The sequence below is a fragment of the Equus caballus genome, chromosome 1, assembly GCF_041296265.1.
Source record: "Equus caballus isolate H_3958 breed thoroughbred chromosome 1, TB-T2T, whole genome shotgun sequence".
Classification (NCBI taxonomy): Eukaryota; Metazoa; Chordata; class Mammalia; order Perissodactyla; family Equidae; genus Equus; species Equus caballus.
Window position 1 is genome coordinate 161800759 of NC_091684.1, and position 27795 is coordinate 161828553.

Consider the following 27795-nt stretch of genomic DNA (forward strand, 5'->3'; position numbering starts at 1 on the left):
GAGGCCACTCACCAAAACAGTCACTCATACTTTATAGGTAGTTGATTTAAAACATAATTATGTTATTGATTGAAAAATAAAACCTAATTATAAAGCACAGATTTATTTGCCTAGAAACTTATAACTTAAATTTGAGTAAAACTGTTTTTACTCAAATTTATTTTTTGTTTGAAAAAAATTTAAATCCAGAGATCTTACCCTTTTCCTGATTCTTTCCAGCTATTGTTATCAAAATTTGTCCTTTGATTTTTAAATTTGTATTCAATCTTTGATAATTAGCTATAAATACACCAGTTGGCTAGCTCCCTTAATACTTTTTATTGAAGTAACCTCTCATAAAACAAAGATAACTTTTAAATAAATCTTGTCTGGGTTGAACTACTGCCTGGTGTTTTACCCTTTTGGACTTTTTTTTTAAGATTGGCACCTGAGCTAACCTGTGTTGCCAGTGTTCTTTTTTCCCCCTCCTCCTTCTTCTCCCCAAAGGCCTCCCCTCTCGCCCTCCCCCTTCCCCACATAGTTGTATATTCTAGTTGTGAGTGCCTCTGGTTGTGCTGTGTGGGACACCACCTCAGCATGGCCTGATGAGTGGTGCCATGTCTGTGCCCAGGATCCGAACCAGCGAAACCCTGGGTCGCTGAAGCGGAGCCCACGAACTTAACTGTTCTGCCATGGGGCTGGCTCCCTTTTGGACTTCAATGTGGCAGTTATCCTATTTTGTAGGATGGACTCCTTTTGTTATTTAAGAAGACTCTTCTTTGTGCATATTTTTAGAGCTTTAATGGAGAGTTCACATGATCTTGTTTTAAATGCTATAAATGTGACTACAGTAAAAACATGATATTTAACAAAGGGAGTAAGAGTCCACAAGTATTTTTCTTACCCTTGTTTTAAGCACTCGGGGTCTCAACAACTCAGAGGGTGACTTAAGCCTTTTGTCAAAGGTTGAGAAAAACCGACAAACTGAAATGGGCTCCAGTGGTTTGTGCAGATGGGATGGAGAGCATCCAGGATGTTCATGCCCAGCCCTTGCATAAAGACAGCTTTGGACAAAATGCTGGTGGTTCCGAAAGGGTGACGGCAAATTAATAGAATAGTAGGAAATGACTTAGTCTTTAGGGAAAGTTTTGTTTCGTAAAGCCTAAAATAAAATATATTTTAAAAATCCCCATAACATCAGAGATTTCTCTGTCACATATATCACTTGAAGTTTTTTCATATTTCCCATGATTTCAAAGGAATCAACAGCAAGAAGTTTGATACATAATAATGAATAACAAAAGAAGTTTTATGAGAATTTCATTGCAAATTGTGGTGGCACATTTATCTTTTAAAGAATAAATCTCCATATAACGTTTCTGGATCTGGAATTTAGAAGTTCTTCTGTGTGTGTTTTATTTCTTATGTATTTTAATATATGCTTAAGGTAAAATTTTAGCATAATGGACAATTATAATTATGAAAAAATTTCAAACTTTTTTAATATTAGATTTTACCTATGATCTGGAAAGAAATGAGTCCTTGATCAAGGCAGAAAAGAAACCTTTCTCAAAAACAGAAAAGATTGAGCTCAGGGGTAAACACAGCCAGGATTTTATTAAGCGAAACATTGAGGTATGTACTTAGAAATTTAGAAGCCAGAATGTGGGACTAAATGAGTGGCGAAAATGGAAATAGTTGTGTTCAGTGTCTTTATATATTTTTTTGACTATGATGCATGCATATGTAATTGAAACAGTATATATAACTGAAAGAAAAGTTTTATCAGCCAGTACTTAACTTCACTATTTTCTGTTCCATCCTATCCTCTCCTGTCCTATCCTATTTGATCCCTTTTAAAAAATATGGCTGCAACTCAATACGTTTATTTCACTATCCAGAAATGAACCTGGTTCCTGTAATTTAAAAAACATTTATTTAGATAGTAGCTTTGGACAATGTTTCCCAGATTTTAAATTGCCTATTGGTAAAATTGTTTTTTTAGATTAATGAGACTGATTTTTTTAGCTGGTGCATTTAGAAATTTGAATGGAAAATGCTCCTGGGAGAGGCGGAGAGGCCAGTTGGTTGTCTGCCCCCTGGCTCTCCTTCCTCCCCAGCTGAGCCTCCTGGCAGCCCATCACTTGCCTTGAGTAGCTCTCTACTTCGGGGGCTTGTCCTTGATCTTACAGGCTCTACAGACTCACTTGCTTTGTCCTCAAGGCAGCCTCAGACTAACCAAGGGCACAGGGGCTCCTGTATTAGACCAGAATGCTAATTAATAATTTACAGCAAGAAATGTAAGTGCAGTGGACAGAAAGTTCATTGCAAACCATTCAAGCAGCTAAGTCATTAGAGAACTGCATTGGTGAGTGTGAAGTATTACAAGAGGAAAGAGTGAAATAATTCCTCACACTTCAAGCCTGATGCTTTCCACAATTGGCACGTCATTTCCAAGCCAAGTGGATTCATGGGTCAGGCTGCCTCTGCCAAGACTGGCCTCTGGAGCTCTCAATTTTTCTGTGCTCCATGTTCGTATGATCTGAAGGAAACCTTTTCCAACTTTATCCGTTTCTTTGCACTGGCCCATTGTATGTTGATATATTGTTTGATTTTCCAAGAGTGGTAGCATTTCTTCCCATAGCCAAGTTCTTGCTGACACAGACGGCAGCTCCACCATAGATTTCATTTTTCCCTTTTAACAATAGTAACTGAATCTTTGTTTAAACTCCTGGTATGATATTCTTGAAATATAAAAGCAGTTTCCTTTAGTGGATATACGCCACATAGCAAGTGGCAAGAAGATTCTTTCCCAATGTCTCAGCAAATATGTTTTTGCGTTGGTGTATATTATATAAAGAGAGGTTTGCAAACTGCCTGTGTTCTGTTGTTGTATTTTATTTTTTTAAATAAAATATTTCTTGAGATGGTTAATGTGAGGGCCTTCTTATAGTGGGAATATCTTCACTTGGAGAATGGACCTATACCAAAAATTTGACATAAAATTATGAACATGAAAATTGCCTACTCTCACAAATTTTACCTTAGTTTATCTATACTATGAAGCCTCAGATCCCATTTTTATTTTCTTGAACTATTAATTGCTTGAGTATTAATATTTTCCATGAATGCATTCTGTAGTTGGCCAAGAATCCAGGAAAACCAGGGGTTATGATTGACAGAGAGAAGAAAAGGCTGATGGAACTTCTGAAGGACTTGGATGATAGAGATTCGGGGCTGTCCAGTTCTGAGGTATGTAACCTGGTGTTCAATGACCTCGACACTTCTTAATTTTTGTTTTTTTATCATGTAATTGACCCATTAGCACAAATTTTCAATAATTTTTCAAATTATAAGACAATATTCTTTGACTTTAAAAAATCCTCTTTTATGAATTGGTTTTTATTGAAATTTTAAAATTTATTCTCAGTCAATTCATTATTGACTGTCAAAGGATTACCTTATGTTATTGTAGGAGGGACTGCACATTGGCTATCACAGTAATCACGTCTGCTTGTGATGTAGTGGGCTTAGTCACTGATGAATAGGAATGTATTTCTCTGTATGCTGTTATTTTGGACATTTCTTGTTATCCCTAAACTGGCTGCCTGATATTTCAGAGTAATCTTCAGTGATCATCCTAAAGAACAGTGAACTTTGAGCATCCGGTTCCCTGAAGGGGCTGGGGGAGTGCAGACTGAGCCTAAAGAGGGGAGCAACTTGCAATCCAGGGTGCCAGTGTGGGTGTTTACAGGGCCCGGCAGGTCACACAAGGAATGCGGTGGCCCAGCATTTGCATGTTTGCATACTAAACTTATAGCAGTATTCATTGCTTCCACAAAAGAAGTACACGTTCCTGTGTTCCTGGAAGCCCTTATCCCTGTCATATAGCTTTTATTTCCCTATATTTAATAGAGATGTGATGTAGTGAATGCTGCTGGCACCCTGCCCAGATCCCCTTTACCTGGCACCTCTCTGTGCATCCATCCCCTTGCCCGGTGCCAAGGGTGCACAGCTCCCCCCTCCCCTGGAGAATCGCCCTGGGCTAACTGGGAGCTGCACAGGCCAGGAAAGCACCCCCTCCCCACCCCACCCCTCACCTCGAGATGGGATTAGCTCTGTGGTGCAGTTAGTCCTCCAGAGCTTCCCCAGCTGAGACCACATCCTTGTCTGGCTTTCTTCCCTTGTCCTAGCCTCCTTCCCTCATGCTCCTTCTCCTGAAAACGCTCCCCCAATAAGTCATTTGAACAAGGATCCCTGTCTTAGGCTCTGTCTGGGGAACCCAGCCTGTCACGTAGGTTCAGAGGGTAATTTTGGCTTCAGGTACAAAAGCAGTGCATGTGCAGCAACGCCTGTGGCCAGTGGGGGAGGACATGGCAGTCTGTGGGAGCCAGTACTCAGCATCAGCTGGCCGCTGCTGCTTGACAATCCCAACCCAGGGCTGTCTGGGTCCTTCAATTTGTCAAGAGAAGCTAGAAATTCAGGTTTTTATGGACAACATTCCTTTTTTTAAATGTTGACAACTAATTCCATTTAAAAAAGTTCTGTGTGGACAAACAAAATCTCTACCCCTCACATCACCCCAAAAGAAAAGCAAAGCTACACAACATCACAGACCAAAACCTCTAAATACTTTTTTCGAAGACGGTGAAGGTCTGGGGCTGGTGAGATTGCCCAGGGAGGTCCCTGCCCATCTAGAGGTCCCTGGGCCTCTTCACATCCAGTGTGTTATGCGAAGCAGGGGCAAGGGGTGGGTAAGGCAGACTGCTAAACACCCACATAGTGCTGAGATATTTTAGCTTTGGGATTCATGGTAATTTGTTTATTTTATTATCAAATCTAAGATAACAGTAAGAATTAAGGGATCTGGGTCTCATTCCTGGTTTTGTGTTAATTAAGAAGTTGGGCAAGCTGCTGCCTGATTCTCTGCGGACTAAACTAGGGCAGGATAGCGCTTCCTTATGTATTCTAGGAATGCTTTAACAATGAATTTTTAAAATTAATATTGCCTTTTACATATTGTTTTTGTTAGTATTTGTGTCTTGTTCCTCTCTTCATTTTAAACTCTTCTCTATCATTTAGTTTTAGGTAGATGTTTTACAAGTACCGTATAGCTGGATTTTTATTGTTGCTGTTGTGTCTTTATCTTTAGGTGTTTATCTTTTATTGTTTCTTTATCTTTTGTTATTATTTTCTATTCCTTATCTTTTAGTGGGAATATTTAATTTATTCATATTTATTATGACCACTGATATTTTGTTTTTTCTAGATTGGCACCTGAGCCAACAACTGTTGCCAATCTTTTTTTTTTTTCTGCTTTATCTTCCCCAAATCCCCCCTGGTACATAGTTGTATATCTTAGTTGCAGGTCCTTCTAGTTGTGGCATGTGGGACGCTGCCTCAGTGCCCGATGAGCAGTGCCATGTCTGCGCCCAGGATCTGAATGGGCGAAACCCTGGGCCACTGCAGTGGAGCGCGTGAACTTAAGCTCGGCCATGGGGCTGGCCCCTACTGATCTCTTTTTTTATATTTCATTTATTATATTTATTTTGCTTTCTTTACCCCATTTTCCTCTCCTTGCTTGAAAATTCAGAATCCTATTTCTGATCTGGTAGTGTTAACCTTCAAGTTCTTAAAACACGAATTTTCTTTTCAACTTCAGTAATTAATCTCTAAAATCTTATATCTTAAAAAGATAAAATCTTTGTTACACTTGTATCTCCCTTTTCTCCCATTTCCTCTCCTCCAGAATGCATTGAAATCACCTGGAATTTCAGTTCCAGAATATTATAAGTTTTTACCGTTAAAAATCCTTCTTTTATTTTAGGAATCTTTCTCAACAATACCCAAATTTTTAACCATGTCATTAATTGTATATTTAGGCTCATCTAATTGTTTATTTGTACAAATCACTTCTCTTGAATTATTCCTCTGGAATTTTTTTTGAATTTTTCCCCGAGAAATGATGGTATGTAGATGATTTTTGAGTGTTTACATATTCAAAAACTTATTTTTCCCTGATTTGAATGATGACTGGGTGGTAACTAAATTCTACATGCAAAATCCTTTCTTTCTGAAAGCATGTAGCATTTTCTCTTTATTTTTGAGTTCAAAAATTTTATCAGAACATACTTGTGTGTCTTTAAAAACATTTTTGTTCCTGCGTGGTGCCTTGCAGCTCTTTTAATCTAAAGGATCAAGTCTTTCTTCGGTTCAGAAAATTATCTCCTATTATTTCTTCCCTTCCATCATCTCTTTTCTCTTCTTTTGGCCTACCTAAAATGGGATATCAGTGGGGAACATGATTGGCTGCAAGTAGCAGAAAACTTTATAAACAGTGCCTTAAACAAGTAAAGAGTTTATTTTTTTTAAGTAATAAGAAGTGCAGTTGTAAGCAGCTAGTGTCTTCCTATCTTCCTGCTCCACGATCTTCGTGTGGTTTTGCTTTTAGGTTTGCAAGCTTGCTGCTACATCTTTAGGTAATGTGTCCATTTTCCAGGCAGAAAGAAAGGGGTGAGGGTAAAGGGCAAAGAGACATTCCTCCGAGGCTTTGCCTTGTCATTTGGGAAGGCATGGTATCCCCAGGACTTCCTCCTGCATCTCATTGGCCAAGCTGTGTCCCATAGCCATCTGTTTCATACATTGCTGCAAGCGAGACCAGGGATTCAGATATTTCCCTTTCTAGTTTCTGTAGCAGAGGAAGGCAAGGAAGAAAGAATTTGCAAAAGGAGATAAGGTTACTCAGCGTACAAGTGTCTGCCACAGATGGCTATAGAACCTCCCGGATCCCTCCTCTAGATATTATAACATTTTTCTCATAATTTGTCTTTTTTCCATTTTGCTCATATGAACTCACTTTACAGTTTTCCAAGTTGGGTTTCAAGCATATCTATTCTGCTGTTTAGCTATGCAGCCCTCTTTTGAGATTGTTGTTATTGTTTTTACAATTATTATTGTTTTCTAAGCTCATATTTGCTGAGAGTTCTTTCTGCAAGTCCTCTGAGAATAAAGAGGGTCCTTTCTTATTCTCTGGTGTGCGAGATGGACATTTTATACAGAAATTCTGTAAGCCAGATAGATGGTGGCACTCCTTAGAATAGAGATTCGGAGGAGGACGATGTGTAGTGTGATAGGAAGAATTTAGGAACACTTTGAGGAAAGGACCTATCTACTGTATTCTCAAACATACCAAGCTTCTTGCCATTCCTCAAATTTGCTGTATTCTTTCAAACTTCTGTGTGTCCTTTTCTTTATGGAGTGCGCCACCACTTCATCTCTGACAAATGCCCATGCCACTTTAAAAAGATGACTAAAATGATAATTATGTTTTAATTAACCAGAACTCTTGCCCTCTGGTTGATCTTTATAGTGGTGTGTTTAATTGTATGGATGTAAGATTCTCTTGAATCTCTCTAGGATACTTACTTTGAATTTTTTTGAGGATTTCCTCCTGTGTTTGGAACTCACACATTAATGGCTCCCCAAAGATAGATGCCTCTGCTGATGCCCCGCCCCCCCCCCCCCAGCAAAATGGGTTTTGCGTCAGATCTCAAATTATTTACATCTAAGTCAGTATCGAATGAGTGAGTCCACTTGTGGACCCTCGGTTACTGGTCCGAGCCCTAGCTGTAAAGGAGGGTGGTGAAGAGCATTTTCTGGGTTCTGTCTTAGGGAGACAAGACTCCTAAAAGCTAGCAATTTCCCGCACGTAGCAAGGGTGTCTAGAAGGTGTTAGAAAGACAGAAAAACGTGATACCATCTACTGTGTATTAGCATATAATTTCCTTCTGTAGCTGCATAGTGCATGAGACATTTAAATTTCTGCTGCATTAACCTGACATGCTCTTTTACCTCCAGTGTCTTTAAAAAGTAATTCTATTCAGACAAGAATTTAAAATTTATTAACCAGTATTTGGTCGTTCATTCCATAGTTTTTCTTTTTGTGATTCTTGTATTATTTCGCATTTATGTCATACAGTTTTGACATCACTTTTATTTAGGAAAAATTAACTACACTTTCTTATTTGTGAGTAGTATTATTTTTTATAATCATGTGTAACTTTCATATACCAACTAATAAGTGTAATTAAAAATGTTTACTACTATATCTTGTCTTTGTATGGATATACTGTAGTCTCCTCACTTTATCCCTGTTTTCAGACATCTGGGCTTTTTGCAATTATCCTTTATTATAAGTAACGTGGTAAAAAACATATCAGTCAGTGTTCCGGGTTTCAAAAAACAGAGATGGACTTTGACTAAAAAACAAACAATGAAACAAAAATCCACTGGGGACTTGAGTAGCAGGCAGACTCATTGGGAAGTTTGGAGAACCAAGTTTGTAAACCAGACAGAAGTTGAGGTAGCCAGAAACATGGCCATAGAAACTCCTCAGAAACAGGCTGGTTAGGGGCTGCACCACGGCCACCAGACACCCCCCATAGATGCTTGCTGCTGCCACCTTCATTGCGGCTGACACTGGATTTTCACTGCTACTGCTGTCACTATTAATCATTTTTCTGCTTTTCCTCCATCTTTCCATCTCTCTCTTTCTCCCTCAAGAGTCAAAGTCCAGGGTGTTCACTTCTGATTGGCTGAATCTAGGTCATTTGCTTGTCTTCTTGATGCCAGTGGGAAGAGGGAAGGAGTGTCTGGTGGTGACCTATCCCCTACCGAGACTCATGCACTGTTTGGTTTCCCTGAAGCAGGAAGGGAGGTTGGGTGCTGGGGTTGTGGGAGACAAATAGAAGTCTTTTTGCATAAGTTTTTCATAGATTTCTTCCTGTTACCATCTAGGGATTGAGTCCTTGTATTAGAGTTATGAAAACAAAGTGTATGAAATTCTTAAGCTTCCTTGCCCTCCACCTGCTCCTTTGTTCTTAGTGTTCTTCATGATTCTTCTGTCCTCGTACTACACACTTCCCTGTGTGACCTCACCTGTTCCCATGGTCCAAGGGTGTGAACCACTATTGATATATGGGTGAGTCCAAAATACTTATTTCCAGCCCAGATCTCTACCTTGAACTTCAGACAAATATATTTAACTACCTAACATAATCTGTGTGTATCCTAGGGACATCTGTGAATATCGAAAGGTCCCAAACAGAATTCATCATTATTTTCCTCCTCAAGCCTGTATTCTCCTATATTTCCTAGTTTGGTCAATATGACCATCATCCACCCTAGTTGACAAAATCAGGAATTTGGTTTTTATCTTTGATCCCTATTCATTCCTTCAGTCTTCCATCAAATTACCTCCCGATTCTGTAAATTCTACCTCGCAAGTATCTTTGGAATCTGTCCTATGTTCTGCATTCCCAGGGAACATGCTTTAGTTCAAGCACTTATCACTTTTGTTCTAGATTATGGCTTTTGCTTCTTAACTGGGTTTTCTACCTCTACTCTTGCCCTCACCAGCTCCAGTTTTAAAGTACATAGCTGATCATGTCATTTCTTTGAGATGTGATTAAGATTGGTTATTTCCTCCAGGAAGCCTCCTCCAACCACTTTGTCTCCCTGTCTCCCTTCCCATCCGCAGAGGTTGGTTGATCCTCCTTGGTTCCCATGGCGCCCTGGGCTGACTGGTACTCTTCACACCGTGTTAAACTCTTTGCTGCCAAGAGACTGAGAACTCCTTGAGGGCAGAAGCTTGTGAATTAGTATTGAATCACCAGTGCCCAGTATAGTGCCTGTACACAGTAGGCACTCAGAATGAGATTTCTGAAAGAGTGTTATGAGTGGGTTTTAACCCATTATGAGACTAATGTTAGGTGATAAGGAGTTAGATGACCAATTAAACTCATGAAATCCAAACAACTGAGTTTAAAGACCCTATATTACTTTTCAGGGACAAATTTTGAAAATACCTAGGTCCTTTATAGGTATTTTATAGGATATATATGATTCTTCCTGTTCAACATATCACAAACCACTTTTTCAAAGTGGAGAAATGAGAATTTTATGAGACCCAGACTGTGAGGCTAAGAGATATTTTCCACAGGAAACCTCCCACCCACCAAATGTAAGAAGATACTTTGCCCAGGGTTGGCAGATAATGAAACCATAAACTATTTAATTTTTTTCTTTCACTATCCCAATGTTAATGCTGTGGTTTTGTTTTGTTTTTGTTTATTTGTTTTTGTGAAGTCCTGAGTTTTGATGTAGCAGTCTGAAAGGTATGTTTTGGATAAAATGCAGCATAGGGATGATCTGGTGACTGACCCTTATTTCCTCTTAGGGCGATCAGTCTGGCTGGCTGGTCCCAGGAGAAGGATACACACTTGCGGTCACCCAGCATCAGCAGCTTGCTGAAATCGATACAAAACTCCAAGAACTCTCTGCAGGCTCCCCAACAATTTTCAGCTTTTCTCCAAGAATTGGAAATCAGAGTGATCAGGTATGTTTACTTCAAGAGCATGTAGACAGTTCAGGTTTATGAGTGCTAAAGCTAGTTCACATAATTTGACAATCTGCTTGTTAACCAAAGAAAATTCTTCCCATTTTCATTTTCCATGACTCCAGCTGCAGTGGTAGTCATTTCCATAACAGTGTGGATTTTCCTTTAGCGACTTCCACTTCCTATTCATTTTTCTTTCAGTTGGTAATTTGCTGGGATGGGGGTCGCTGAGGAAATATTTATTTTAATATTGTTATATCTTTATGATTTAAGCTAATTCTTGATCATGATCAAGAGAGAGGAGAGGGAAGAAAATTGATATAGCCCTCATTAGTACTTTGAGAACCTTATTTCCTTCTGTTCCTCTGGTTCTAGGTATTAGGAATGGCAGCTACTTGTCCCTTACTCTGCCACATTCTTCTCCCTCTTTTAATTTAACATCAAGCAGTGAAGCCTTATGTTGATGGCTTCTCTCCTGTGAGGGTTTTGAAATAAATGTGTTTCCTCTCTCGATAGTTCCCTCAAATATTCCTTTACAAAGCTAGTAGAAGGTGTAGAAAAACAGAAGAGTAACAGCAGCTTTGGAAAAGTAAAGTTCTTTTTTCCCCTCTATATTTCAGTACTAAATGGGATCTAGTTTGGGGTTGGGTGTTAGTTTTCAGCTGAAGAGAAAATGGCTGGTCTTTTCTTATTCTACTAACCCTCTACCAGTTTCTTAAACATTTCACCAAATCATTTTCTGTACAGTCTTAGATGCATATGATTTCGTGGTCCTTAAAAAGATTTAAATAGCTATAGTCTATAGGTAATAATTCTGCTTTATAGTGAGTCTTTCCTCCAAGCTATCAATTGAGGTTTAGAGATTTGGCTTTGGGACAGTTGAAACTACCTCAGGGGAAGGGAGCAGCGTTAAGATGTTCCAAAGAAAGTTTGGTCACTGGCAAAAGCTTTCTGGAGCCGTCTGGAGCCTTTGACCCTGGTTACACTACAGTTTATTGATGTTTGGGGGTGCCATTTCCCAAAAGGAGGAAGCCAAGATGGGGGAACGAAATTGTTCAGGGATATTCTTTGTGCTTTTCATGTTACAGCTGTTTTTTTTGTTGTTGTTAATGTTGTTAAAGTTCAAAGGTAGCTGAGATCTCAAAGCTGAATAATGGTCCTAAAGATAGAAAATGTCTTTTTCATGGCTGTCAAATGTTATTCTTGAGAGAGAGGCTGAGAATTTAGAGATTTGTTTAGTTATTAGGACTTCAAATAAAGCACGACTATGGTCAGATTCTGTCATTGTCATCTAAATCACATTTTCAGAGTTCATATTTATAGTTCAGATAAAATATTTAAAAAATTATAAAAAAGGAAACTAGTACATTACTTAGCTGTTACATATTGTGTTTATATGTTTTCATGTAAAGCAATATATATTTTAGAGAGAAAAGAGACAACTCCATTTTGGGACTCCTGTTGGGGCAGAAAGAGAAACGTAACATCATAGTTATTGAAAAGAAATAATTAATCCTTCTTGCATGCAAAAAAGAATATTCTTTTAGCTTTTGTTCAATTTCCTCTTGGCTTTCCTCATTTCTAACTAAAACCAGCATTGCATATTGAATTTTCAAGCCAGAAATGCTAACGTGGCAAATTATTTTATAGATATTATTTTTGGATTGGAATTTTTTTGAATAAATACACTGAGAAGTATCTCAGATAAACTCTGCATATCTATTCAGTTGATGAATTGGCTCCAATCTATTGCCAAACCACAAATATTCATAGGGCATAGTCACATTATTTTTATTTTTAACTCTCTGCAAACCATTAACTATCAGTAAGTTTTCTCCATGCTCCCTAAGAAAGAATGTCTTTTAAATGAAATATAAATTTCTATTTTTCAACAAGAGATTCAACAAACATTAATCAAGTGCTCACTGCGTGCAAATTATAGGGCATCTAGGGATGAGTCAGGCAAATATAGAACTGTGGGGTCAAAAAACTTCGCTTCAAGTTCTGGCTCTTCCACTTACTTATTCTGAGGACTTGGGCATTAATTAGAAGCTCTCTAAACCCTAGTTTCCTCATCTATAAAGTAGTAATATTATTCTTTAGAATTCTTTTAAAGGGTAGATGAGTTAATATATGTAAGGTGCTTAGCGTAGTGTCTGACACAGAACTCAACCAATGATGTTACTATTATAATGATAAATGACTTAAGGATCTTATTTCCTTGTGGGAGGCGCAGAATATACATAGATAACTGTGGTATAAGACAACATAGGTAGCACCATAGAAGACTATAAGCAAGGGGCTGTGGTGGTTCAGAGAAGAGAGAGAAAGGACATTCAGAAGGAATAATATCAAGAAAGTACATTTCCACAAGTGGGGGACAGGAGGAGGAAGAGGAACTAGTGAATGAGGCAGAAAGGGTCAGAGGCCCAGGAGAAGACTGCCATTATACAGCATGAGGTTGAAAACTGGTGGGCTGCAGGGCAAATTTGGCTCACAGATGGGTTTCCTTTGGCCCACATAGGGTTTATACTTTTTTTGAGCCAACACTTAAAAATTGGGTAAACTCATATAAAAATTCAAATTTCTAGTTTCTCTTGAAAAATTAGAAAATCTGGCAACATTAGGCCAGAATCCTTGCTTGGCAAACTACAGGATTGAGCTGAGTAGCAACTACTGCTTTATATGGAGCACAAATTCTCCAGTTTACTATAGTATCCACCATTACATATTGTAGTATAGGCCCTGAGGACTACTTCATGCATTTATGTTACTTGCTCAGCCACTGCATAGGCTATCAAACCATCTTTGAATGACTGCTTATTTCGTAGGAGATGCTGCGGCGGTTGGTGAGTAACCAGATTAGTATGTGGCTTCATCTCTGACCTTAAAGCAGCCCATAGGATACTGGAGGGTAGGATGTAAATGTAGAGCAAGTTGTGGAGTGACCACACAATTAAACAAAAAGTACCATAATATGGGAACTGATCTTACGAAAAATACAGAAAGTGTATGCTGAAAGAGCACAGAGAAAGGAAAGGTTATTCGATGAAGGCATGATATTGAACAAATTCCTTTGGAGATTTCTTTATTTTGTTCAAAAGGAAAAACCAAACCAGTTCCCCAAACAAGTTGAAATACACAGACTTTCTGACTTATCTGACAATGGCAACTCTAAGGTGCAAAGTTGCTAGGCACATAAGTCTAGGATATGGTAAATGTACCTGAGTCAGAATAATTTCAGGGACTCCAGAAATGTGACTCAGAGGTTAAGGACATATTGGTTGTTGTGAAAGTGGCAGATAAGAAATCTTCTTTTCCTTATGAGGTTGCTGATTATGATGTTCTCATATAGATGGCCTGGCCTGGCTCTTCACTTTATGGCAATGTTTTAAAAGCAGCATTTGGCTTTTACATATCTGATTTCCTTAGTTTAAAACAAAACATGTGGTCACATTCAGAAGAAAGAATGGCATATTACTGCTATTGCTGTAATGTGAATAATATAATGTGGTTGCAGTTTTTACATCTGCTTTTTATTTTTATTTCATCTTAGCAAAAGAGACCTAATTGAAGCAATTTTTTTCTTAAGATCTGTGGTCTAACTGTGCATACCTTTCTGTATCCATCCCCTAACCCTCCAACAAATCAGTTAGTTCTTTCCATATATTGTAAATCCCACCGTAAAATTGAGTGATGTTCTATAATTTAGTTACCGTATTTCTTATATGTAACCGTATCAGATTCCAGCTTTCTCCAGAAATATCTAAGATATAAGAGTTATGTCAGCATTCAGTTTCTTAAGTCCTTTAGCAACTGGATTCAATAATAAATTCTATTCAGTTTGGCTCTTGTAAAGAAGTGTAATTTATTCATCTCTCATGTAATCAGTCTTACTAACTCTAGAATTCCAGTTTATGGTTAGATTTTTTTTTTCTAGTTGGGAGAAGTTCTTCAGAAATGTCTTTCATCGACAACAGGCATTTCTTTGTTTTAAAACCAACTAGTTAAATTGAATATAAAGGTCCTCCTTTACTTGATTTATTTTCTTGTTCTTAATATATTTGTTTAGTGGTACACAATCTGGTAAGACAACAAAAAATTAACAAACACTTGATTTAGGAAAATTGTAGTTGTATTCATCTCTTTTCTTGCCAAGAGAAAACTATTGCTGACAGCAATAATTAACCCATTTTCTTTTTGTCTCTTCTTGTTTCAACAGTAGCTAAAATTGAGGAACTATAAAGTGCTGTTTGATATGTACTCCTGAAAGATATTTTATTGCTGAGTCCAGGGATTTGCAGAGTTCCAATAATGGCCATGCTGTTCACTTCACATCAAATTACTCAATACGCTGGTTGAGGGCAGGAATCTAGGAATTTTTTATGTATGCTAGTCACAAGCACAGAAATCTTATTGACCATCTGCTCATTTCCAAAAACCATAGAAGTATGCCACAAGAGCCTGGTTTTCTGGGTTGAGGAATAAATAAGAAGTTACTTCAGAGTCCTTGCCTCTAATGCTAACCTGTCAAATGTTCCCAATTAAATCTGGGGAATTTTTCTTGCCACCTATGTTTTACGGATTACTTTGAAGTTTATATTTGTATCTCTTTGTTTTTCTATGTTAAACCTCCTGTGTAGTCAAGGTTTCTTTCATTGCATGGCAGTATTCCAAGATGATAAAAACAGTCTGGCTGAAAGATTTTTTCCCCATTTGCCAGGCAAATGATCCATCTGATGACAGGAAATAGCAGAAGACTGTGGAAAAGTATAGCATTGGCTTGAAAACACAAAGCAAGCTGGCTTTATTTAGGCAGGTTTGTATTTTTCTGGCCCTTGACTTATCCCTTATTTGCATATCAGATAACTCATGACGATGTAATTTCCTCTGTCTTTGGCTTTTGGAAATGAGTTTACTTAGCTTCAAAGACCTCTCTTGGCTCAGTCAACATTGCAGATATTTTTCTAAGGATGAACTTAAAATCACTTGGCAATCAATTAGTTAAGTCGACAAATATCTATTGACTTCAGGGACGGTTCTCTTCTTGTGGCTCCTTAGATATTCTGTCTATGTCATGGAGAGCTTTTACTGAACTGAATTTTACTTGTAATGAATAAAAGCATTCCTGTATGCTTCAGAAACACAGAAATGATATGGATGGTCAGAGAATCTGCTCGAACATTTCTACCGTAGGAAATCAAGATATTTCCTGATGATCATGAAAACAGACAGTACCGATTGGCACTTTGATGTGACAATAGAACCTCTCCTGGCACCACAGAGCTTCTTGAATATGCCACTGGGAAATTTTTGCCAGAATCAATGATTACCTTTTCTTGTTGCCTCTTGGCCTCTGCTTTCATCACATGCTATCCTTCAAATATTTAAACTATATGGTTATGCTATCAGAGACCGTGATTGGGGAAAGATGTTATATATCCTTGGGTCTAACTGTAGAGAATTACAGACTCATAAGCTTTTAGAGTTGGACGAAACTTTCTCAGAAGAAATTGAGACCCAGAAAGAGAAAGTGACCTGCTCGAAGGTACTCAGATGATTATACCAGCAGAACTGGGGCTAAAATCTAATCCTCAGGCCTTTTGGGTACAGAGAGTCACAGTGTCAAAGCAGAACAAAAATAGCCTTGGTCGAATAATCTTTTTGTTTTCTTAAAAATAAAAAGTGACTTTTTATGCTTATGAAATTAATATAGGTTTTTGTAGAAAATTCAGGAAATACAAAAACATCAAAGAAAAATAAGATTAAATAATCAAGATTTTTACCATCAAGTAAAATTTCTTTCCAGTTTATTTCTCTACAATACATACATACACACACATACATAGTATACCAGTTAGAATTCTGAGCAAGGAACAGGAAAAACACTCCTTCTGAGTAGACTGGCTCCAAGTGTGGCCTCTGTTTGTCTTTGACTGTGAATATTCACTTGAATCTAAGAAAACCCTCCTGGTGGGCACCTCAGGGATACAGCACTACCAAAAGCATAATGCCAAAGCAGGGAAGGGAAAAGTACCCCAATCTCTGTCTCCTCCTGCTCTCCAATCTCTTAATACTCCTCCCCCCACATTGACTAAACCTAATCATGAGACAGGGGCAAGGGAGAAAGAGTCGGATTGTCCCAGCTTGCGTCAGACCCTCACCACAGTTTGCCATTCTCATGTTATGTTCTATAGACTGAATGTTTGTGTCCCGCCAAAATTTATATGTTGAAACCTAATCCCCGATGTGATGGTATTTGGAGGTGAGGCCTTTGGGTGGTGATTAGGTCATGAGGGTGTAGCCCTCATGAATGGGATTAGTGTCCTTATAAAAGAGACCCAAAGAGCTTCCTTGCTCCTTCTGCCATGTGAGGACACAGCAAGAAGATGACCATCTAGGAACTAGGAATCAGGCCTTTACCAGGCACTAAATCTGCCAGCGCCTTGATCTTGGACTTCTCAGCCTCCAGAACAGTGAGAAATACAGTTGTTTCTGTTGTTTCTAAGCCTCTCAGTCTGTGGTATTCTGTAATAGCAGCTCAAACAGACTAAGACACTGTTTGTCCTACTTCATAGTAGGTGTATCTTCATAAAAGTTCATGAAATGCTCCATGCTTAGAGCTACAAAGAGACCTTGATATCATCTGTTCTAAACTCCTTCCTAACATTAGGTTTCCTTCTTGAAAAATATTGCTGATAATAATTTACCCTCTGGATGCTTCTAGAGATTGAGAGCTACCAGAAGTGAGTCCCATTTTGGAGAAAACAAAATGTACAAGAATCACTGCTTGAAACTGATATACTCTTTTAATAGTCTCCTCATTAGAATTTTCTACAATATGAATTTCATTGAAACATGAGTGTGATCAGAGCTCTGAGAACCAAAATTACCGTCTATTGGCCAATGCTTATACTGCTTCAGAATTGTAGTTTATGTTAGGATACACAGTGGGGACAGTCATGGTCCCTGTCTGGGCAGTGACAGTGTGGTAAGTGCAATGAGGGAACACGTGGAATGACCAACGGAATAATTGCCCTTCCTGAGGATGCCAGGGAACATTTTGTAGTGGAAATATGTTTGAGCTGGGCTCTAAAAGAAGAGGAGTCTGCATGAGGAGTTGGAGGGAAGAGGCATGGAGTGGTGGAGAACTAGCAGTAGTGATTATTGCTGAGGCTTTGGGTCTGAGACCCAAGAAATAGGAGATGAGACTGAAGAGAGAGTCAGGGCCCAGGCCGTGACGGGGTGAGGACTCTGCACCTTGCCCTGTGGCTTCTCTGCAAAGGGTGGAATGAGTGGGGAGACTGGTGGTGCTGAGATCAGTTCAGAGGCTCAAGCAGTAGCTCAAGTCGATAGTTCTCAAATTCTCAAGTAGTGCTTCGGTTGTCAGTCCCCAGTCCCTGTCTGTTGAATCAGAATCTCTGGGGTGGAGGCTGGGCCTGTGAATATTTTCACAGGCTCTGGAGGTGAGTCTAAAGCACACTGGGGTTTGAAAACTGCTGTTTCAAGTGAATAATGAGGAGGCAGTGAGAAAGAGAGAAGGGCCTTCATTAACGAGGTATTAGAAAGTAAAATGACTGTTCTTGGTGACCAACTGCATGTAAGGAGTGAGAATGTGGGAGGATTCTGGCTTGAGCAACTTGAAAAATGGCATTTATGCCAGACACCTACATGGCAAAACAGAGTAGGGGATCCGTCAGACAAAAGATAAGGAAGTTTAGTTATAGATATAGGACCCACTTACTGTCAAGAAATACCCATTTATATCACCTAGAAGTAAGATTAACTTTGGGAGAGTATGGGTCTGTCAATTCACGTATTGCTGATAATAATGAAATACTTTCATTATGCAATGCTTATTCTTATCAAAGGACATAATCAACTCACATTTGTTAGGCACTAAGGTTTGTTACGTGCCTACTATGTACTGTGATGACTTTTAGACTAGATATTATTATTATTGTCATTTTACAGATAATGAAACTGCAGCTCAGAGAGGTTGATTGATTTCCCTAAGGCCATCTTAGTCAGGAACCAGATAGGGGCTGGCCTGGTGGCATAGTGGTTAAGTTTGCACACTCTGCTTCGGGGGCCCGGGGTTCACAGGCCGGGATCCCAGGTGTGGACCTAGCCCCGCTTGTCAAGCCACGCTGTGGCAGCATCCCACATAAAACAGAGGAACATTGGCAGAGATGTTTCTCAGTGATAATCTTCCTTAAGCAAAAGGAGGAAGATTGGCAACAGATGTTAGCTCAGGGTGGATCTTTTCACGAAAAAAAAAAAAAAAAAAGGAAACAGGCAGACAGAGCCAGGATTAAAAACTGACTTTGTGAAGTCCAGGTCTCCTTCACTACGCAGCTGCCTCTCATAAAATGGATAGGCAGGGTTTTTTTCCTATTATTTATGTATGATGATCTTGAAGTCCAGAGAAACTGTGATTTGCCCAAGATTCCAAGCTGATAAATTCAGAGCTGGGACCAGTGTCGTGTCTAGGTCCCTGCTTCCAGCCACTGCTCTTTTCATTCTAACTTCCTGCTTTCCAGATGATTGAGCTTATTTCCTACTTGTTTTATATATGGTTGGGCCTTTTTCCCTTGAATAGGAAGAGTTTGGAGAATTATAAATATTATCTTGAAGAGAAAAAGTATTGTTGGAGAAGCGAAGCCAACCTTCAAGGCTCAGTTGCTTTGGAGCTGTGTATGATGGTACGTGTTCAGCCTGTGTGTGAAATTTTTTCTGCTTTTAATTTAGGAAGCTGACCTTAATGGTGATGACAGAAACGTGGAAATAACTCCAGGAGAAAAGGCACTTCGGTACACCAAAGAGAATCGGGATCAGAAAAATCGGCTGAGAGAGATAGATGAAAAACTGAGAAAGATGAAGGAAAATGTAGTAAGTGTTTTTTTATTTAAAGTTTAATTGTAACCAATGATTGTATTAAAAAAGGCTTCAGTCTCCTTTGACTCAGATGGCAGTTTTTACGTGTTAAATCTGTCAAGAAAACTGACGTGGGAATTTGCCAGTAAGAATTTGAATGAAAGCTAAAAATATGAGTCATAGAACTTGAAGTAGTGTTATACTTAATTTATGTAATGTAATAAACCTGTAAAATACTATCTGAAGTCAGAATAATGATCCATATGCCTAATATTCTGTGTCTGACAGTGACATAGATGTTCTCTTTTTTTGTGGAAAAATTTGGTAGTTGTTCTCCATAAAATTATCTTTATATATTGAACTCATAGCTTAAACACTCCCACTTTTTGTTCATAATTCATAATATATTATTACTCATTAATTTTAATACATTCTAAATCCTTCTTGAGCCTATTTCATGTTTTAATTGCTTGCCATTTAAAGGTGTATCATTGCTGATCAGAGAAGTCTCTTAAATCAACTAAACTGTGAGCTGGTTGATATTCTGAACCAATTAGAAATGCTCTCTATTATGATTTTCCATCGATCCATAGGATGTTTCTAACTGGATACTTGGCTTTTCCCTAAAATTAAACAGGACAAGGCTGAACTTGTGATTCTCCCTGTATCCTGTCTCCCAGGGCTGTGCTCGTCATAACTGCCAGTGCTACCTACTGCTGTCTCCTACTAATCCTGTTATCTTGGGTGATCGTCAAGCCTCATTAAGTATTAACCAGTACATCTGATTTGTTGCCATATCTTACCACAGTTCCTTATGACTCTTTGAAAATCTTCTCTTTTTTGTCCCTACTTGTATCATCCTTCTCTTAGCATTGTCACCTTCTGTCCAGCCACTTATAGCCTGGTCACTATTTTCTCTCATTAGTCCGTTTTGTATGCTGCTCTGTGGGAGTAAGCATCAGGTAAGTGATTCTGACTAAATTCCATTCTCCTCAGAGCTCTCGAAGAGGGTGCACCCATCCTGATGGAGGTTCTTCACCCCACATAATCACATCCAGCTGAACTGCTCGTACCATTTGCCAGCCACGGACAGCAGCCCTGACTCAAGGTCTGCCTAACGAGAGTGCAGCAACAGATCTAAAGGGAATTAATACGCTGAGCTTCTCTTTGTCATTCGTTTTCATTTTGTTTTCATGGGAAACTTAATCGGGATTGTATTTCAAGGAGAACTCTATTTTTATTTTCTGAGGGATATTTTTCTCCTTGAGTCTGTTGATATGTGGAAGAAGTAGAAGAAGTAGGAAGGTTAGGAAGTGTAGAGGGGCTCTTGGCCAATAGTTGTGGTAGGGGTGATGGCGCATTGCCAACTCAATGTGGTCAAGAAAATGTTTGTGGTTTGACTGGTTTTGGAAACTGTTGGCACTTCTTACCCCACATCTACCAATTCAAGGCAGACAAAGCCTGCCATTCTCCATGATTCAATTCTCCTGATTTCTGACCACTTACCGTATGCCTTGGATGTATATCTGTTCTTTTCTATCCTGTCTTTATCATTATTTAATTTTTGACTCAAAACCTGGGTCTTTTAGGAAATCATATATTTTATTCCAGCGTCATATGAAGGTTGGCTAGACTTCAAGAGATAAGGTAAATATCTTATCTAACTGGTAGTTATCTAAGTGGAAAAGATAAGATATAGGTAGAGAAGAGCAATTATTGTGCCAGGCACTGTTCCAGATGCTTTACAATTTATTAACTTATCTAATCTTCACAACCATTCTATGAAGCAAACACTACTATCCTCATTTTATAGATGAAGAAATGGAAGCACGGAGAGGTTGAGTAATTTATTCTAGGTTATATAGCTAGTAAGTAGAAGAGACATGATTCAAATGATTAGTTTTTAACAAGTATGCTATATTGCTTTTCTGGCACTTATTTGCTTTTCTTTTAACGATTAATACTGTTTTTTTGTTAATTAAAATGTGATGAATTTGTTATAACCAGTAATATTCATGGGCAGAATATTTGGAATCTCTCATATTTATAGTCACCAATTTCAGAAACTGGTATCTGGTCAAGAAAGTCACAAGGGTGTTATCTGTACTGTCTTTATGATTTAATTGCTTAGTGTTTCATAATATCCTATGGATCGTATTGTATACTGTGTATACTTCTGAGGGAAGATACTGTGTCTACTTCAAACTATGTAAAGCCCATTGTATCTCATAGACTTCTAGGTACTTTGTGGTTGGGAATCTGGAGACCAGAGTCCTTGTTTCAATATCGTCGGTAGCCTGCTCTGCTACCTTGAATAAGTCACTTAGTCTCTTAGAGACTTGGTTTTGTTACTTTAAAATCAAGGGAGCAGGGCTAGATGACCTCTGTTCTTTTGCTTGTGATTCTTGGCATGCTTGTTTTTGGTGAGAGATAATGTTATTTATAGTATCTAAATCTCAGTTTGTGTGTTTCCTAATTTAGTATTAATTGGTTTAAATCTTGTATTGAAAGTTACTTTTGGAAGTTTAGTAACACCTTTTAGGAGAATGTGAGATTATCTTTTATATATATAAAAAAGTTAGCCTGCTACTTATGGACCAGAGAATATGTTTTCTGAATGACAGCTTCTGAAAATTGCTGATTTTGCAGTTTTGTCTTATTTTCCATACTGCAATGGAACATTGTTTCAAGATCGCTTATTTGAGTAAAAGCAGTAATCTGTGACCATTGAACTGGTATAAGGATCAAATCCATACTCAGTCTTAGGGGTGGAAGGGAGAAAGAGTGAGCTAAGGGGCAATGTAGGAGCCCTTGGGGGTACTCCTGGAGCCACCTGGATCCCAGGGTTGTCTTGTCAATAAGGGCTGGAAAAGTGATGTCATTCTATGTTTCAGATGATAAGCCGAGGCTATGGATGCACATTAGCCTTGGTCAGGTTGGTTGAGGAAGTGGGATTCGATTTTGTCTGGAGGTGGTAGTGGAACTGTTGGTCTCAGTGGATCTAGCTATTAGGAGCTAGGGGAAGTAGGCACAATGAAATGAAGTTGAGCCTCACAAAGGTAACATGAAGTTCATTGGGCATACGGGGGCTCTGAACACCAGCTGCATAAGTAAAGGAAGGATGAGCCATGCCTGCTAGAAGCAGCATATATGAAACTAAGCTTTAGCATTAGCTCAGTATGTCAGCAACGTAATATAGCCGCTACGCTACACATTGAGGGAGAGGTAAGGAAAATGGATCAGATTTGGATAGTAGAATGACAAGGAGTGGGAAGAGATTTAAAACCAGGTCACAGGAAGGATTGTTGATGGGACTGAGTGTATTTATTTAGCCTGGTGAAGACTAATGCGTGTGTTTGTTGTGGAGAAGGAGGAGAGGGGTGGTTTGGTAGAAAAATCATATATGTTAACTTCCCAAAGAGATTTAAAGGACTATCACTTGAAATATTACCTAGGAGACCACAACTAAAATAAAAAAAGAAACAAGCGTGATGTGTATACCTCAGCTATCAGCTGGGACTCCTTTGCCCTTTTTTGACCTGGTCTCATCATATGTGTATATATACACACATAATAGAATACCATCCTGCTATCAAAAGAGTGATAGAATATAGAAAGGCAGATCTGTATATCTTGGAAAGATGTCTGTGATATAGTATTAAGGCAAAAGAGCTTGCTGCATAAGACAATGATCAGTGTGATTCCCTTTTTATTTAAAAAAAAGTTGTAGAAAAATCCTGGAGCAATATATACCAAATGCTTAACAGTGATTACTTTTAGTGGGGATAGAGATGGACAGGGAAGTGAAAAAAGGAAATTCATTTTTTACAACATACACGATTTAAAGGGAAAAGTATGTTGGGATTATGGGTGATTTTTATATTATTTCTCATACTTTTCTCTATATCTCAGCTTTCCATAATATACATGTGTTACATTTGTAATCAAAATTAATGTTTAAAAATATGGGAAGCATTGATGCGTACAAGAGATCACTGTTTATTGTCTCTCAATAAGTGGTCTTTATGCATGTGGAAAAATAGAGTCATCACAAGGAATAATGTTCAGCCTTACCAGTGGTTAAAATCATGTTCAAACAAGCTTTGTGCTCTATACACATCCCAGACCAGCAAAAACAGTGATAAATGTGACATAATTATATGTTAGTGGGAGTGGTGTGGAGATGGGGACAGCGATATTTGAACATTATTGGTAGCTTTTTAAATTGTTTATTTTTCCCTGGAAAGCAATTGGTTGAAGGTTACAGTGACAGCTATAACATTATGTATATTTTTGAGCAGCATAATTCCACTCTTAGGAATGTTTCCAAAGAAGTAACATTCAAGGAAAACCAAGCCAATAAAAACAAGAACAACTTAAATGTTCTCAAATAGGAGAATGCCAGAGCAATTCAGCCCATTTTAACCCATTTAATACTATGGTAGGATAGTAAAGATAAGTATATGGATTTTGTCATTAAAGGAGTTTTAGTTAGAAATGGGTAATACAAAACATAAAAATAAAGATTCTAGATAGATTGAAAGTATCAACTATAACTATATAATGTGCATGTACATATACTGACAACAATCTGAAGGGAAATAGAATATAAATGTTAATAGCTTGGCTTTATTATTTTCCACATTCTATTAGATTGCCTTTATTCCTAAAGCAAGGAGAGTCATAATTTTATTATTTCATTGTTTTATTTATATACATTTAACCTTTTAATGTAATGATGGACTTTTTGAGTAATTTAAATAATAGTAACAATAATTCCTGTTTGGTTAATTATTCTGAGGTATCGAGTGTTCCATTGTGATAATAAGACAGGGGATTTTTTTTTAAATGAAGAACATCTTTAACTTCCAGGATTAGGTAAAAATGCCTTTAATGAAGTTGCATAGTAATTCTAGCTTTCATAAATAAAAAGAATTCCATTTTAGTTTTTGCATTTTCTGAGAATCATCAGTCTGATTTCATCTCATGGACTCTTTTAATGATAAAATATTCTCAAAGATGTTTTGTTAGTATTGTGAGGACAAGCTTTCCATGGTTCCAATCATTCTAAATGCATTGACCACACTTTTCAGGTCTGTATTGTGTCTCTTTTTGATTCTCAGTTTGAACTTCATTCATTTTTTTCATCATTTGAAGTCTACTATTTCTTCCCACATTCTTTCCCTTTTTGGTTTCCTGGAAACCACTGAGCTTGGCCTTGTTTGGTGAACGGCATTGTCATTATTGCATTAAAATGTTTAGCACTCTAAGCCTTGTTGCTGAGCATTGTGGATAAGAATGTGATTCACAAAGGATGAAAAAACCTTGTGTTCTGATTCTTATTTTGACATGCTTTTGCCGTTTAACCTAGTATAAGAATACATGGTCTCCAATCAGAAGACTGAAGGGTTTCTTCTGCTCAGTGAATGGATGGAGGATCTACCTTCAATTGCTAAACATGCCATAGAATCAGAATTATAGAATGTGAGAGCTGAAGGGCCGTTAGAGGTCATATGGGCCAGTCCCATGGATTAGAAACCAAAGTCTTGAACGGCCATGTGATTTTTCAAAGACTCAGAATTACTTAGCGGTAGACTTGGGCCAATTCCCAATTCTTTTGACACTTCAACCTGTGAACTTCTCATTAAATCCAACCTCTGTAAGTCATACCTTCATAGTTCAGCCAATTTTCAGCTAAGATTTGGGGCCACCCATGAACATGGACTTCGTTCTAAAAGGTTTTAACTGTTACCAACTGTTTACACATCTTTTCCAAATTCAACAGAACGCCAAACAAACCTGGCATGTTTGTGGTTGAGCTGGAAGACTAGGTAGTGTCCTTTGGTATTCACACATTACCTAAGGCCTGAGTTGGAAAAGCAGTTATATTCTCTCTGTGGTAACATTGTTCAGAACTATAGAAGTTATTTAATCTTTTTTTTTTTTTTTCATTTTTAACAGCTTTTAGGAAGATGGATGAAAAGATAACATTGACACATAAAATTGGTATTTTTATAGAATTCACAACCTTTACTTTTCCTTCTGCAGGTCATAATGGGTGTGTGAATAATGATGCAAAATATTGGTTATGAAATTTTGAGAGTGGGATTTGCACATTAACAGTTAAACAAACCTTAAAAAATTTGTTCTCGGGGCCAGCCGGTGGGCAGCGGTTAAGTTCCCACATTCTGCTTCAGCGGCCCTGGGGTTTGCCGGTTTGGATCCTGGGTGCGGACATGGCACTGCTTGGCAAGCCATGTTGTGGTAGACGTCCCACATATAAAGTAGAGGAAGATGGGCATGGATGTTAGCTCAGGGCCAGTCTTCCTCAGCAAAAAGAGGAGGATTGGCGGCAGATGTTAGCTCAGGGCTAATCTTCCTCAAAAAAAACCAATTCTCATAATCATAGGCAAAGAAACATATTTTGAAACAAGTAAGTAGAACATAAAATTTTTAGAAACACTTATATATTTCTACATCATCTGATGCAGAAATCTTGACAAAGCTTCTTGCAACTGAATAGTATCATTTAATGGTTGAGATATAGCATGTAGCAGTTACAGTTACATGGCTGGTATTCAGGAATTATTCTAGAATGAATAAATCAGTAGTAACCTTTTTATTTATTTATTTATTTTTTGGTGAGGAAGATTGGCCCTGAGCTAACATCTGTTGCCAATTTTCCTCTTTTTGCTTGAGGAGGATTTGCCCAGAGCTAACACCTGTGCCCGTCTTCCTCTATTTTGTATGTGGGACGCCACCACAGCATGACTTGATGAGTGGTGTAGGTCCACACCAGGGATCTGAACTGGCGAACCCCAGGCCGCCGAAGCAGAGCATGCGAACTTAACCACTATGCTACCGGGCCAGTGCCTGGTAACCTTTTTAAAGTTATCAGCTATGTATAATATTTGAATATGGTGTAGGATAAATTGAAAACACAACTAGCTATACTGTTTTGGGGATAAAATGTTAAGGATAGCTGTATGTTTTTCATTAACTTATTTTGTTTCAATTATAATTTTTAATTCATTTATAAAATATGTTAGTCAATTTCAGTTTCAAATACATTTTGGAACAAGAAAGGTTATAAATATACCTTGTATTCTGCCTATATACAACATTTTAAAAATTATTAGGGATATTTTCTTCTGGATTATGATTCTTCATGTGTTCTGCTAATGCAGACTTGATGTTGTTATAGAAGGTGTGAGTATTGTCTGTATAGAAGGTGTGGGTATTGTGTATAGATAATGTGCCAAATCTTGAAAGTCATCTTAAAAAATGAAAATTTTGATGGCAACTTTGTTTTATAATATTACCTGTTTTTTCTTAAAGCTTTATTGTTGAGCAGAATCTCTAGAAATAGATAATAAGGCTAGTTAGCTTTTAGCATAACTCACCTTTTGCTTTCTGAATTATTTTTCAAATTTCATTGGTTGAGGCCACGTGCCATGGATATTGTTACATGGAACATGTGCATGTACCTACTGCAAGAAATAAGCAAATAATATCTCATTGAAGGATATAATTACATATGATTATATAAAGTAAAACAAGTATTGTAAAAAATTATAATACACTATAGACACACACATGCACAACACATTTAACCAGTAATGACATAAAATTAGAATGCATAAATAATGAAAAATTATGACAATTTTAGAGGTTGAAATTAATCCTGTTATTTGGATGTTAACATGAGGTGGTAATACTATAATTTTTTCTCCAACACCTAAGTTCATTTTTAGTATCGTTCTCTTAGTATAATAAATTCTTGCATTTATTCCCAGTGGAGATGATGAATTCCCAGTGGAGATATTATTAGTATTCATATGTAGTCTTTAATTCTTTCATTGTTTTCTCAGCCAGCTACAGCCAGTTTTTTTTACAGACCTTCAGATCCTAGATCTACTTCCTGTTACCATGTCAGGCTACCTCTGGCCAAAGCGGGGTTATCTAAAGCAGTGATTTCAATGTATATGGTCAGTGAACTTTTTGTTACTGGTGGCGGGTAAGAAACTTTTACCAGAATGTAAGTCCATGCACTTTTTACTTCCTAAGGAAAAGCTTGCTTAGTGACATAGTTGATTTAAATTCTGGCATAGCTCCTTATTGCATAGCAGACCTGCAACAAACAGTTTGAGGACTGACTCTGGCCAGCAGGCCCCTCTTTGAGCAGCAGTGAGTGTAGGCCCGTTTCTAATCTGTGATGTTAAGCCCATGTTTCTGAGCAACCTACCTCTTGGATCTCAGCCGGTGAGATGCGGCTGTCCTCTCCCTGCTTTACCGTCACCTCATGTGTTCTGGACCTATGTCCTTCTAGATAGTGGTGTCATGATATCACTGGATTCTACCCTGGAATTTTGGTTTCCAGTTCTTAGGCTCATATATATTTTAGAGAACTATAGAGGCCTTCCTTTCTGGTTTAGTGGGCTCAGAGATTACTTCTATCTATTAAATTCCTGTTCTCAGCATCTTGTCTGATTAATATGATGCCATTGATCACTGACACCAGACACTAGTGTTTTAGGAGGAAA

The 27795-nt window shown here is 38.0% G+C and overlaps 1 protein-coding gene across 4 annotated transcripts in view; it reads left to right on the forward strand.

Annotated features, from left to right (window-relative positions):
* Positions 1–27795, forward strand: part of FSIP1 (fibrous sheath interacting protein 1) — a 169770-nt gene that overhangs the window by 37404 nt on the left and 104571 nt on the right. For all 4 annotated transcript variants that reach the window (XM_005603157.4, XM_070272179.1, XM_023620198.2 and 1 more), the window contains exons 7-10: positions 1490–1614; positions 3121–3231; positions 10217–10375; positions 19127–19267. In XM_005603157.4, the coding sequence (XP_005603214.2) occupies positions 1490–1614; positions 3121–3231; positions 10217–10375; positions 19127–19267 (536 nt within the window). The remainder of the gene's footprint in view (positions 1–1489; positions 1615–3120; positions 3232–10216; positions 10376–19126; positions 19268–27795) is intronic.